At 42.3% G+C, this 14491-nt stretch overlaps 1 protein-coding gene across 1 annotated transcript in view; it reads right to left on the bottom strand.

The window, feature by feature from the left end:
• The window catches only part of LOC110521363 (uncharacterized), a 42663-nt gene that overhangs the window by 23176 nt on the left and 4996 nt on the right, over window positions 1-14491 (bottom strand). Inside the window, exon 2 of the mRNA XM_021598869.3 lies at window positions 9662-9814. Within this exon, the coding sequence (XP_021454544.2) occupies window positions 9662-9814 (153 nt within the window). The remainder of the gene's footprint in view (window positions 1-9661; window positions 9815-14491) is intronic.

The following is a 14491-nucleotide window of genomic DNA, read 5'->3' as shown; positions in this document are numbered from 1 at the left end:
CACACAACACAGGGAAACAGCTGGAACAGCTTGTAGACTGGCTCTGGTGTTGTTGTTTCTCCTCTACAGCCACTGTTGCAAGCTAACGTGTGTATGTGTGTGTGCGCGTGTGTGTGGTGAGATGGTAGGCGGTTGACACCTGATTTCACCAAATAAACACTTGGGTTGGGAGAGGAGTGGTGAGGAACTGTGGGCTGAAGTAAGAACAACATTAACTGAGATTAGAGCTGGCAGGAACACTGAATCAGCCCTGGGTTCTTTTAGCATTAAAGATACACAGTGATACCAGGGAAGAGAGAGACAGACAGACAAGGGGCTTACGAGGACAACAGGTCCTATAGAGACCCAGATAACCAGAGACAACACAGCTGGACAAATTAACTGGCACCTGGGAGTCGAGAGCAGCTAGCTTCCGTCAACCGACATTAAGTGATTTCTGTAACGAGTGCTTAAGAGCCGGTGACTAACTGCAGGGAATGAGGTGGAGCCTAATGTGGGGACCATGGTAGACAGTATTGTGAGGAACATGGTAGACAGTAATGTGGGGACCATGGTAGACAGTAATGTGGGGACCATGGTAAACAGTAATGTGGGGACCATTGTAGACAGTATTGTGAGGACCATGGTAGACAGTATTCTGGGGACCATGGTAGACAGTAATCTGGGGACCATGCTAGGCAGTCATGTGGGGACCATGATAGACAGTAATCTGGGGACCATGGTAGATAGTATTGTGAGGAATATGGTAGACAGTCATCTGGGGACCATGGTAGACAGTCTTGAGGAACATGGTAGACAGTAATCTGGGGACCATGGTAGATAGTATTGTGAGGAATATGGTAGACAGTCATCTGGGGACCATGGTAGACAGTCTTGAGGAACATGGTAGACAGTAATCTGGGGACCATGGTAGGAATCCTATTTGGTAAAATAGGTGGATAACTGTGAGTTTTACAGTCATCTCCTCTCTCCTATTCTATAACTCAACATCTGAGGCATGTTGAGAAATGCTGTGAGACCAAGTATGATATTGAACCTTTTCCCTACAATGTGCACTCATAGCACTGTGGTCAAAGTAGTGCACTTTATAGGGGATAGGGTGCCATTTTCGGACAGAGCACCAAACTCAACTCAAATGTTATTGTGAAGGTGAAGACCTTAATGTGAAAGGTTTACTGACAAGCCCTTAACCAACAATGCAGGTTTTTTTTGTAAGTAAGATAATGAATACAAAACCAATTTAAATGAAACAAAATACACTATAATATATCAAATACAAAGTAACTTACGTAATTTACGTAGAGTATCTCAACAACACGGGATGTTAGGTGAGAAGGACATCTCTAATAAGAATCCTATTGTAAACTATCTAAGGTGATGACAAATAGGGTGTTAACTTCGGATGTAATGATTATAGATTTTTGTTATTGTATAAGAATATGCTTTCCCATGCATTAAATTAAATTGAAACAGTAAATGACTCCACCAAGGCAAAATACACAAGGTTCAAGATGTGTATTATTACATTTTCAAAGCACCACATCAAAAGAAATACAAAATATTAAACCCCAAGAGTCGTGCACAACCCATGTCCAAATTATTTGAAGCGTGCTTAACACATTGGCGCGCGTTGGAGCTCAAAAAAATGAAGACACACATAAAGTCCAGAAGCTCCCCACCGTTGTGGTTAATCACTACTCGTGGATATTCCCTCAGTGAAGTATGGCAGTTCCCTGCAGGTTTCCTCACAAGATCCACAGCAAGCACAGCTATCAATGCAGACAGTCCTCCTTAGCGGTAACCGATATCCCATGGGAACATGAACTGGTTAATCTTTCCCAAGCAATTCTCATTCACATTCATTTCACACGATGCTAGGCTACCCTCAAGGCTGTCCAATACCTCCACGATGAGACGGTAGCTTCTGTCTTTACTAAGTCTTTCTTAATAAAATTATAGCAACTCTCTTATAAAATCCCTTCAAAACTCAGTATGTATGGGTTTGGTTCTATTTTTATCATCTTCTTGTATAATTCTTCTTCACCAACGGTCATAATGTAACGTTCATCCTTTTCTCAACGTCTCTCTCCCTCTCTTTTTCCCCAGGCCTCTCGTTAACCAGGTCAACTCCCCCATTGGCCACACCTTAACAAGCGACTTTATTAGTCAAAACGTAAAGTTAAAAGTAAACCAACCTATTCACTTATACATTAAATAAATATGTATTCAGAAGAAATGTATTAACAACATTATAGTATGGGAGCAATTCAATCACCTTTTAAATCTAATACCAATTAATTAGAACAAATAAACTCAATACTTGTTTCTAACAAGGGTAATACATGTACATGTAGGTAAGGGTAAGGTGACTATGCATAGATAATAAACAGCGAGTAGCAGCAGCGTAAAAAGGAGATCAATGCAAATAGTAGCCATTTGATAAACTGTTCAGCAGTCTTATGGCTTGGAGGTAAAACCTGTTAAGGAGCCTTTTGGACTCAGATTTGGTACTCCAGTACCGCTTGCCGTGCAGTAACAAAGGGAACAGTCTATGACTTGGATGGAGTCTTTTTAGGGCCTACCTCTGACACCGCCTGCTATAGAGGTCCTGGATGGCAGGAGGCTTGGCGCCAGTGATGTACTGGGCCGTACGCACTACCCTCTGTAGCACCTTGTGGTCGGATGCCGAGCAGTTGCCATACCAAGCAGTGATGCAACAGGTTAGGATGCTCTTGATGGTGCAGCTGTTGAACATTTGGAGGATTTGAGGACCCAGATGTTTTCAGTCTCCTGAGGGGGAATAGGCGTTGTCATGCCCTTTTCACAACTTTTTGGGGGTGTTTGGACCATCACAGTTTGTTGACGATGTGGACACAAAGGAACTTGAAGCTCTCGACCCGCTCCACTACAGCCCCGTCGATGTGAATGGGGGTGTGCTCAGCTCTCCTTTTCCTGTTGTCCACGATCAGCTCCTTTGTCTTGCTCACATTGAGGTAGAGGTTGTTGTCCTGGCACCACACTGCCAGGTCTCTGACCTCCTCCCTGTAGGCTGACTCATCATTGTCGGTGATCAGGCCTACCACCGTTGTGTCGTCAGGAAACTTAACGATGGTGTTGGAGTCATGTGTAGCCACACAGTCATGGGTGAACAGGGAGTACAGGAGGGGATTAAGCAGGCACCCCTGAGGGGCCCTTGTGTTGAGGATCAGCATGGCAGATGTGGTGTTGCCAACCCGTCAGGAAGTCCAGGATCCATTTGCAGAGGGAGGTGTATAGTCCTTCGCTTAGTGATGGATTTTGAGGGCACGATGGTGTTGAATGCTGAGCTGTAGTCAACTAACAGCATTGTCATGTAGGTGTTCCTTTTGTCCAGGTGGGAAATCTGTTGATCCTGCAAAGTCTAGTGGGTCTAGGGTTTCTGGGATGATGGTGTTGATGTGAGCCATGACCAGCCTTTCAAAGCATTTCATGTCTACAGACATGAGTGCTACGGGGTGGTAGTCATTTAGACAGGTTACTTTGGCGTTCTTGGGCACAGGGACTATGGCAGTCTGCTTGAAACATGTAGGTACTGTATTACAGACTCAGTCACATTACTGAGTGGTAAAGCCCTATGCTGAGTAAACACAGGCCACTAACAGCTCTCCTCTCCTGTGTTGATAGTTTCTAACTGGAATGTTAGTAGCGGACAAGTTGACAAAAGGGTGACATATATGTAAGTATACAGTATGTATGTGACAAGTAACAATGCAAACACTCCCTCCAAATCGATGTCTACTCCACTGGGAAAACAAGCCATTTCAAACAACCTAATTCTGGGATTGTGTTCAGTATTTTACAAAGAACTTGGAGATTTTTGGGGCATTTCAAACCAGTCTAGTTTATGTGTGCAGTGATTAACACACATTTTATCACCTGGCATCAAGTCAACATTCACAGAAATAATTTTCTTACCCTACCATAGGACACTTTGGTTTTCTACCCTTACAAGGCAAGGATTACTATGCCATTACCACATTTTGAAGTAATTTGCTGGTGGAAAAAGCTGAAAAATCCTCTTGTCCTACCCACATTTTTTAATGACCACATTATTGAAAGTGCAGCAGTGACCACTGTCCTCCCGTTCCCAGAAGTTGGTCAATATTGACATGGCTGTGGTCCATACAGAACAGAAGACATGTCGAGTGCCCATTCATCACCACACATCCTTTCTGTCCTCACCACAACACCTGCCTCTAGACTAACACAGTGTCGTGCTTTCATACAACATGCTTTCATACAACACGATCACAGGACATTTACTTGTTTACCACAGACCATTTCATTGTTTATGGCTGCATCCCTTGTTCTCAATTTCCACCTGAAGACATACCCTAATCTAACTGCCTGTAGCTCAGCCCCAGAGGCAAGGATATGCATATTCTTGGTATAATTTGAATGGAAACATTCTGAAGTTTGTGGAAATGTTAATTGAATGTAGGAGAATATAACACAGTAGATCTGATGGAAGAAAAGAGAAAGAAAGAGCATACGTTTTCTGTTTTTTATTGTTGTAGCATCATCTTTCACATGTACTAGAATAGCCACACAGTCAGATAGGATGCTGGAGATCATTTTGATGGATAACACAAGAGGGCAATTGTAGGTGTGCAAAGTTTCAGACTGATAACTTCAGGAATGGGTGTGCTACATGACATTTAGCATGAAGTCGCTGATCCTCAACACTGGGGCCCCACAAGGGTGCGTTCTGAGCCCTCTCCTGTACTCCCTGTTCACCCACGACTGCGTGGCCACGCACGCCTCCAACTCAATCATCAAGTTTGCGGACGACACAACAGTGGTAGGCTTGATTACCAACAACGATGAGACGGCCTACAGGGAGGAGGTGAGGGCCCTCGGAGTGTGGTGTCAGGAAAATAACCTCACACTCAACGTCAACAAAACTAAGGAGATGATTGTGGACTTCAGGAAACAGCAGAGGGAACACCCCCCTATCCACATCGATGGAACAGTAGTGGAGAGGGTAGCAAGTTTTAAGTTCCTCGGCATACACATCACAGACAAACTGAATTGGTCCACTCACACAGACAGCATCGTGAAGAAGGCGCAGCAGCGCCTCTTCAACCTCAGGAGGCTGAAGAAATTTGGCTTGTCACCAAAAGCACTCACAAACTTCTACAGATGCACAATCGAGAGCATCCTGGCGGGCTGTATCACCGCCTGGTATGGCAACTGCACCGCCCTCAACCGTAAGGCTCTCCAGAGGGTAGTGAGGTCTGCACAACGCATCACCGGGGGCAAACTACCTGCCCTCCAGGACACCTACACCACCCGATGTCACAGGAAGGCCATAAAGATCATCAAGGACATCAACCACCCGAGCCACTGCCTGTTCACCCCGCTATCATCCAGAAGGCGAGGTCAGTACAGGTGCATCAAAGCTGGGACCGAGAGACTGAAAAACAGCTTCTATCTCAAGGCCATCAGACTGTTAAACAGCCACCACTAACACTGAGTGGCTGCTGCCAACACACTGACACTGACTCAACTCCAGCCACTTTAATAATGGGAATTGATGGGAAATTATGTAAATATATCACTAGCCACTTTAAACAATGCTACCTTATATAAATGTTACTTACCCTACATTATTCATCTCATATGCATACGTATATACTGTACTCTATATCATCGACGGTATCCTTATGTAATACATGTATCACTAGCCACTTTATACTATACTATGCCACTTTGTTTACATACTCATCTCATTTGTACATACTGTACCCGATACCATCTACTGTATCTTGCCTATGCTGCTCTGTACCATCACTCATTCATATATCCTTATGTACATATTCTTTATCCCCTTACACTGTGTACAAGACAGTAGTTTTGGAATTGTTAGTTAGATTACTTGTTATTACTGCATTGTCGGAACTAGAAGCACAAGCATTTCGCTACACTCGCATTAACATCTGCTAACCATGTGTATGTGACAAATAAAATTTGATTTGATTGATTTGAAGTCACCCTGGTGTCCCACACAAGTTGCCCAAATGTACCGAAGTGGCCGAATTGGTGAAATGACCTATAACTATAAACAACAGTGCAAATAACTATATACAACATATCAAAAAGCAATTCTAACACATAAAAAAATATATAAACATTAAAAAAATATATATATTTAAAAAATATATATACATTTTTTTGGGGTAGACCGTTTGGAAATCCTCTACACAATATTTTGCTGCCTGTGCCATGTCCCATAGCAGTCTCTTTCTGATGTAAAGCAGAGGCAAACTGAACAAGTGGTGCAGGTGATGGGGGACTTCATGCGACACAGACCACAACGATGCCTCCATGCTGTGCCCTTTTGGCCCTGAGGCACAGTCATGCCTTCAGTAATGAACTGTGGCATATGAACACCACTGGAGGCAGGAGTAGAGGGGGCATTGCAAACTGCAAAAAAAAAATACATTTTTTTTTTGAAAAAAAAAACCCACAAAAAAACGGCATTAGCACTTACCCGTCCAGAAGTACGTCCTGTCCTTGCAGAAACAGCTCCTCAATGTTTCAATCATAACACTCAAAGATTTCTCAAACAAAAAATTTGTCTCACTTTCACGATCAATCTCTTCGATAATCTGGTGCAAATCTGTATACTTAGACTTGGACTTCGCTTTTCCTGATTTATTCGCCATGATGTCTTCAATGAAATCGTTGAAAAAACACTTTCCAAAATACTACTTTCCAAAACGCTGCTGTGTGTAATAAGCGTGACCTGTGGTCAATGGCGAGAATTAAGTTTGTTACGCGTGCGTTTCAAACAAGGGATGGTGGTCCAACCCATAACCATCACATACTGCCGTTTACCTCAGCTCATTTTTATTTACCTTTATTTATTTATTCATTGGCTATCTACCCAGCTAGATTTCAAGAAGATCAGTGGTCATTGGGCAGAAATACAGTCAATCAACGAAGCTTCGCTGATATTATTGGTGCGCAATGAAGTCATTGCTCGTTGGCTTCAAATCAGTTCACTTCGGTCAATACTCCCCGCAAAAAAAACAATCAAGTTTGGCTGTGTTGCAAACATCCAGATGATTGCACTGAAACCAACTATGACTAGATAAACGATTGTTTAGTGTGTGTAATTACATCGAATGCTCCGTAAAAAGTTGATAGAGATGGAATTCACGTCACAAACGGTTTACAAAATGTTTTGTTTTAGGCTAGAAAAATGGATCTTATCAAAGAAAACTGCACTTCATTTGATCACTGGGACCCTCAGGAAGAGAAATGAGAGCAAGATATCAGAATGTAAGTCATAATTTTACCTTCACCTGGTTGATCGCTCTTCTCAAACAAAAACATGGTATTTGTTCTCTGTAATAGCTATTTTAAATTGGAAAACGTAGTTTGATTACCAAGATTCTAATATTTTGAAGAATGTAAGACACTTGCATTTTCAAGAATGTTTAATGTTACGATGTTGTATTTTTAGTTGTCACTCTGAAACTTCTCCTGATGTTGATCCCTGTACGGGGATCGCAGCCATAAGAGGTTTTTAAACTTCACAGGTTAGTCCGAACATCTGCACCTGGCTGAACAAAACCATGAACCGTCTATCAATTACCAGGTAGAGTAAAGAATTATATCTTTAACGAAGAACAGATTAGCAGGGCACCTCTCTCTCTCTCTCTCTCTTTGTCTCTCTTTGTCTCTCTCTCTCTCTCTCTCTCTCTCTTTCTCTCTCTTTGTCTCTCTCTCCCTTTGTCTCTTTCTCTCTTTCTCTATCTCTCTCTCTCTTTCTCTCTCTCTCTTTCTCTCTCTCTCTCTCTCTCTCTCTCTCTCTCTCTCTCTATTTTCTTAACCCTCCGTTCATTAAAACAGTCCTGAAATGAAAGTCTGTTTCATCTTTGCAGGAGCTGGCTGAACGTAATGCTCCCTCCAGGCATTCCAATTATAATTAAGTAGGTTAGCTACTAAAGTAAATTGATGTTTCCAGATGGTAGTTTATATATATATTAACATATATTTAATGGACAATTAGGAATAATGAGCAGTAATTGTGGTGGTTGGATTCTTCAGGTGTTTAGTCATGCAGATGTTGTTATGAAGTGGTTAGTTCTGACACCAAAAGCTCTCTGGTAACAAACCACAGGCACCTGTTGGAAAGGAATATTTGTGTAATGGCTCTGAAATGTCATGTTACTGTAATGACTTTGAAAACAAAGAGGAAGGAACCTGGTCTGAATCTCGGCTGGCAATTACATTGTTGAGAGAGCAGTACACAGTCAACGACACAGAGATCAAATAACAGCAAACCCCAAACCAGTGTTCACAGTTGTTTTGACGTTTGGTCTTCTGAACTATTATTCAACTGTATCATTTATAATTTATCCCCCTTAGGGATAAAGAGGAAACAGGGAGTCCTTGAAACAGTTTGGAAATGTTACTATGCCTGTTTTATGATCAATCCAAAATTACAGACTACACTGAGTGTAGTGACTTTACCTCATGTCAAGTCACTCATTACAGTTTAAAAACGTGGAGGCATTGTCATGATCTAGGGCTGTTTTTGTTCTTTCTTCTCCCCTTTGGAGAAAGTGTGGCAGTTAAAGGCCATGATAGTAGTAGTTTCCCAAGACGCTCTGTCGTAAACATTCTTCCGAGCTGCTGTAATGAGAAATGCAGCTGTGTGTTCTTTGCATGGAGAGAGTGAATCAACCAGTAAGGTAGAGAGAGAGAGAATAGAGTGAGAGAATGAGCGTGTGAGGGAGAGAAAGAGAGAGGGAGAGAGCGAGAGAGATGACCAAATGAGAGAGCAGGAGAGAGAGAGAGAGAGAGAGAGAGAGAGAGCTAGAGAAAAGGAGGCATGTGGAGATTAGTGGAAATATTAGTTTTTTTGTAACCACATCCTCAGGATAGTGGAGCAAACCCATAAACACCTGAATGTATAGCAAACAAGGGGAAGTAACTAACCCAGTAGAACTCCCATGGTATTATTGCATTTTAGTAATTTAGCAGATACTCTTATCCAGAGCAACTTACATAAGCATTTAGGGTTAAGAGCCTTGCTCAAGGGGTACATTGACAGATTCTTCACCTAGTCAGCTCAGGAATTGAACCACTGACCATTCAATTACTGGCCCAACACTCTTAACCACTACACTACCTGGCTCCACAGCCAGGAAATCTGACAAACAGCCCTTCATATAAATCATTATATCAGCTGCTTCAGCACAAGACAAAACATAATAGAGAAACTGTAGTTTGGATGTGGGAGATGTGACATGAATGAGTGGGTCACAAGGTTGGGCTCCGTTCAAATTGAAGGCCGACAATTTATTAAGAAGTGATTTGAATTTAACATTCAGAAATGTAAATCATTTTGAAATAAATAGTTTCTACTTTTCAGTTTATTGAGAAGACATTGAATATAAATGCAATTTTTTTGATAATTGAATTGCAATTTTAGTTTGTTTCCTGAATTGACTGTCTTCACTTCGAATTCAGCCCAACCCTGGTGGGTCAGTGAGTAATGTTTGGTTGTGGGACAGGGATGATAGGAGATGAGTCATGCCTGATCTACAAGGTTCAATAACACCATTATCATGCTTGATGAGTCATAGTAGAGTACTTGGGTACTTACAGGCCATCCTCCGCTAAGGCCCCATTGTCCAGTGAGGGGCCTCCAGGGCCCAAGGTACTGCTGCTGCCCATACTGCGGAAGGACTCCCGGGCCCTCCGCCGACGCTCTCGCTCCACCTCCTCTGCATCCTCCACGCTCCTCTGGGTGGTTATTCTGTGGGGCGAGAGACAGGGTGAAGATATTTGTTTAAAGCTACAGTCTGTGATTTGTAAAATAACAAAATGGGTCACCTCCACTTGAGAGATGAGGCTAAGGAAGAAATATAGTAAGAATTGTAATGACCATTGAACAGCTTTCAAAATCCCAGACTATAGCTTTAGAACCTTACTGAGAAATGCTTTTCACCACCATGTGTCTTTGAGTTTTTTGTGCCCGACATGGTTGGATCTCATGAGTCATCGTCCTGGGCTCTCCCAAGAAGATGTTTCTAAACAATGGCCTGTTAATTCCTGGAGAAGGGAGAATGAGAACATCTGCCTCAGACCTCCTAGCATTCAGCTCGTCACGGATGAGCGATGACATCCCAACAGAACATCGGAAATTCTACTGCATCCCCCTGTGTTTATCTCACTAGTAAACATACACACACATGTGGGTCTACTCATGTTTGCATTTTACTGCAACAACACATTTATCACAACAGTGTAAACCACTTTCTCCACGTCAGACCAAACCAAACTCCCCTTGGGATTCAAAAAGGGTTCAAAGTGCATCCTCACTAATGTAGACATTTAAATGTTTCTTGGAAGTGCATGACATCTAGTTTTCTGTATTTATGAAGAGCAGATTCCACAGCACTTATGGACTTGTCGGCTGTACTGTTTCTCTGTTTTGTAACGAAGGGGTCATGGTACTAGCCTCGGAGTAAATGTAGGAAGTTCAAGACATCTATTTTTCAATGTAATGAGCAGATGGTTTACAGCACTTACAGACTTGTCTGCTGTACGTCTCTGCTGTGTAGCTAGCGAGGGCCATGGTATGAGCCTATAAGGGTGAATGCAGGAGAACTGCCTGGTCAATAGGTTCCATCTGTGTGTCAGGGTGTCAAATGACTACACTCACATCAATTCGGCTTCTGGGTCAATTAAGGCAGTCTCAGGTCACTAATAGGGCCCTAATGTGTCACAGGCCCCGGTGCGTTTGTGTTACCACCACCTGAGGCCATCTGCTTCAGTGACTCTCCCTTTCACAACACCCTATATAAAGGTCCATGTAGGTGGGATGTTCCGTAAAATCACACCCCACACCCCCACCGCTAATCACAGGGTGTTTTGTGAAAGGGAAAGGGGGGAGGGGGGGGGGAAAGGGTCAGAGCACAGCTGGATCTAGGTTGCCCAGATACGTTCCACTATTTTCAATGTTGGTTTCCTTCACAATCAGAACTGGTGGCCAGGGGAAAATGAGCTGATAACCAAGTGCCCAACACCACTGAGTGATGGATGAACCAGGAAGTATTGTCATGGTTTCACAAAGGCGACTTCACGGACGGGTTGAAAAACTAATGTATAACTCATTTGATATGTCGATTGAGACACAAAGGATCATTTTTGACTTTTTCTCCTCAAAAATGTTGACACAACACAACCATTGTGGAGACAAGAACGCAGGCACACCATCACATTTGGTATGGTATTAGAGGATGTGGCAGTCGGACTTAACTTCCTACCCTATCATTCTTTTTCCTTTCATTTGCATTATGGGATTATCTCATTCTTGGCACCAGTCAAACGTCTGACTCAGATGATGATGTCATTAATCTGTTGGTGACTGGATCGATGGCCTTTCTTTCTTTGTCATCCTCTTTCACTCACTGTCTAAATCTGTTCTTGTTTAAACCTAATCTAAGAGACCCATTTTCTCACCCCGTTTGTCTTCTGGATCTGCAACCGTGGGAGGTGGGGGGGAATAGCAGTGAGGAAAGACACGCCAAAGAATCTGGTTTACATTGGGGCTTATGTTGCCTTTCCTGACAATTGTAACGACATCTAATCTCGACTTCCTCTAAATAATGTTCAAAAGCCGCAGGGCCAAAGAGACAGATCCCGACAGTTAGACTGTTAAGTGGATTTATTTGGGGCTGTTTTTCCCCTTTGTAAATTCACACTAGAGCAAGCCTGAGCATGCCACTGTTGTCTCCACACAAAACTGAAAACAAACAGACAACTGCCTCTCCAGACCAGATGGGTCGGTGTTGTGTGTCACAGGGGAGTGTGATTAGCAGAGTTCTTGGAGTGGGAACTGCCAGATGCTTCACCTTTCTGAAAGACTTATTTACTTATCAAATCACATTTTATTTGTCACATGCACCGAATACTGTGAAATGCTTACTTACAAGCTCTTTCCCAACAATGCAGAGTTAAATAAGAAAGTGAAAAACACATGAGGAAATATACCACACAAGAATTAAGCTATATACAAGGAGTACCAATACCCTATCAATGTTCAGGGGTACGAGGTATTTGAGGTAGAGTGCCTTCAAGAAGTATTCATACCCCCCCCCCCCCCCCCCCCCCCCCCCCCCAACGATCTACACAAAATACTATGTAATGTCAAAGTGGAAGAAAAATTCTAACATTTGTATAAAATTAATGGAAAATAAACATTCATATATATTCATTAGATAAGTAAGCAATAGATTACAGTCACATTTGGCAGTGTTTACTTGCTGTGAGTTTTTCTGGGAAAGTTTCTGAGAGCTTTGCACACCTGAATTGTACAATATTTGCAAAAATTCTTCAAGCTCTGTCAAATTGGTTGTTGATCATTGCTAGACAGCCATTTTCAAGTCTTGCCATATATTTTCAAGCTGATTTAAGTCAAAACTGTAACTAGGTCAGCCAGGAACATTCAATGTCATCTTGGTAAGCAACTCCACTCCAGTGTATATTTGGCCTTGTGTTTTAGGTTATTGTCCTGCTGAAAGATTCATTTGTCTCCCGGTGTCTGGTGGAAAGCAGACTGAACCAGGTTTTCCTCTAGGATTTTACCTGTGCTTTATTTTTATCCGCCCAAATAAACTTATGACAAGCATAACCATAGCATGATGCAGCCACCCCCATGTTTGAAAATATGAAGAGGGGTACTAAGTTGTGTGTTGTTTTGGATTTGCCACAAACAATGCTTTGTATCAGGACATAAAGTTAATTTCTTTGCCACATTTTTTTCAGGTTTACTTTAGGGCTTTACAGTTTTGGAATATATATCCTGTACAAGCTTCCTTCTTTTCAATTAGGTTAGTATTGTGGAGTAACTACAATATTGTTGATCCATCCTCAGTTTTCTCCTATCACAGCCATTAAACTCTGCAACTGTTTTAAAGTCCCCATGATGAAATCCCTGAGTACCTTCGTCTCCGGCAACTGAGTTAGGAAGGGCGCCTGTATCTTTGTAGTTACTTGGTGTATTGATACACCATCCAAAGTGTAATTAATCACTTTGCCATGCTCAAAGGGATATTCAATATCTTTTTTTTTTATTTTTTTACCCATCTTCCAATAGGTGCCCTTCTTTGCGAAGCATTGGAAAACCTCCCTGGTCTTTGTGATTGAATCTGAGTTTGAAATGCACTGCTCGACTGAGGGACCTTACAGATAATTGTATTCATTTATTTAGGCTTGCCATTACAAAAGGGTTGTATACTTATTGACTCAAGACATTTCAGCTTTCATTTTTAATTCATTTGTAAATATTTCTAAAAACATAATTCCACTTTGACATTACGGAGGTATTGTGTGTAGGCCAGTGACACAAAGTCTCAATTGAATCCATTTGAAATTCAGGCTGTAACACAACAAAATGTGGACAAAGTCAAAGGGTGTGAATACTTTCTGAAGGCTCTGTACTGGGCCATCCCCACCACCCTCTGTAGTCAAGGGCGGTGCAGTTGCCATACCAGGCGGTGATGCAGCCAGTCAAGATGCTCTCTATGGTGCAGCTGTAGAACTTCTTGAGGATCTGAGGGACCATACCAAATCTTACTTACTGAGGGATTTTATTCCTCCTAGAGCATAGGCCACCAACAAACTTAACAGAAAAAGGCCACTCCTGGGTTTCAGACTGGAGGTTCAGATATTGGGAGAAGTTTGACGGTCCATGTTGACCATGTTTCATGATGTTTCATGATAATGTACTGTATTTGGTTAGCAAAGTGCGGGTTGCAGGCAGCCTGAGTGAATTTTGCTCTGGAAGTTAATGACATGATCTACCCCAGCAATATCAAATGCACTGAGGGTTGGAATGATTATGGAACAAAATGTGAACCCCTCTGGTAGTTCATTCCCCATCTCTGACTCCCTTGTTAGGTTTGACACCTGGCTGTTAAAGATGATTGACTGGCCACCCGGAGATCACAAAGATCAATGGAGTACAGGAAGAGAGGTGACCCCTAACATCTCACTGTGACACACCGGGTTTCCTGCCACACTGTGAAAATTTGAGCCAAAATTATGACCGAGCCATATATTCCTTCTGTTGTGTAGCATTTACATGTACACACACACACACACACACACACACACACACACACACACCCTTTGCTTGACCGTTGTACGTAATACTTGACTAGAGATGCATTAGTTAAGAAAGTAAGTATTTCACAGGAAACCACAGTCATTATTATCTTAAAGTTAGAAAGGTTCAGAACACTTGTTTAGCTCTTCGCTACTCGCTGAACGATTATATAATAACATGGTTTCCTTCCTCTATTAAAAGCCAAACAGACAGACACTGAAGAGAGGGTGCTGTGAAAAATGTCCAGGATGATGTCATGGTTGTCATGAAACAAGTTAGAACAGTTGCTATGTGGACGCCATTACATCAGCCAGCCACAAT

Source organism: Oncorhynchus mykiss, chromosome 4 (assembly GCF_057628025.1).
Source record: "Oncorhynchus mykiss isolate SJ-2025 chromosome 4, ASM5762802v1, whole genome shotgun sequence".
Classification (NCBI taxonomy): Eukaryota; Metazoa; Chordata; class Actinopteri; order Salmoniformes; family Salmonidae; genus Oncorhynchus; species Oncorhynchus mykiss.
This window is presented reverse-complemented; position numbering and strand designations above follow the sequence as displayed.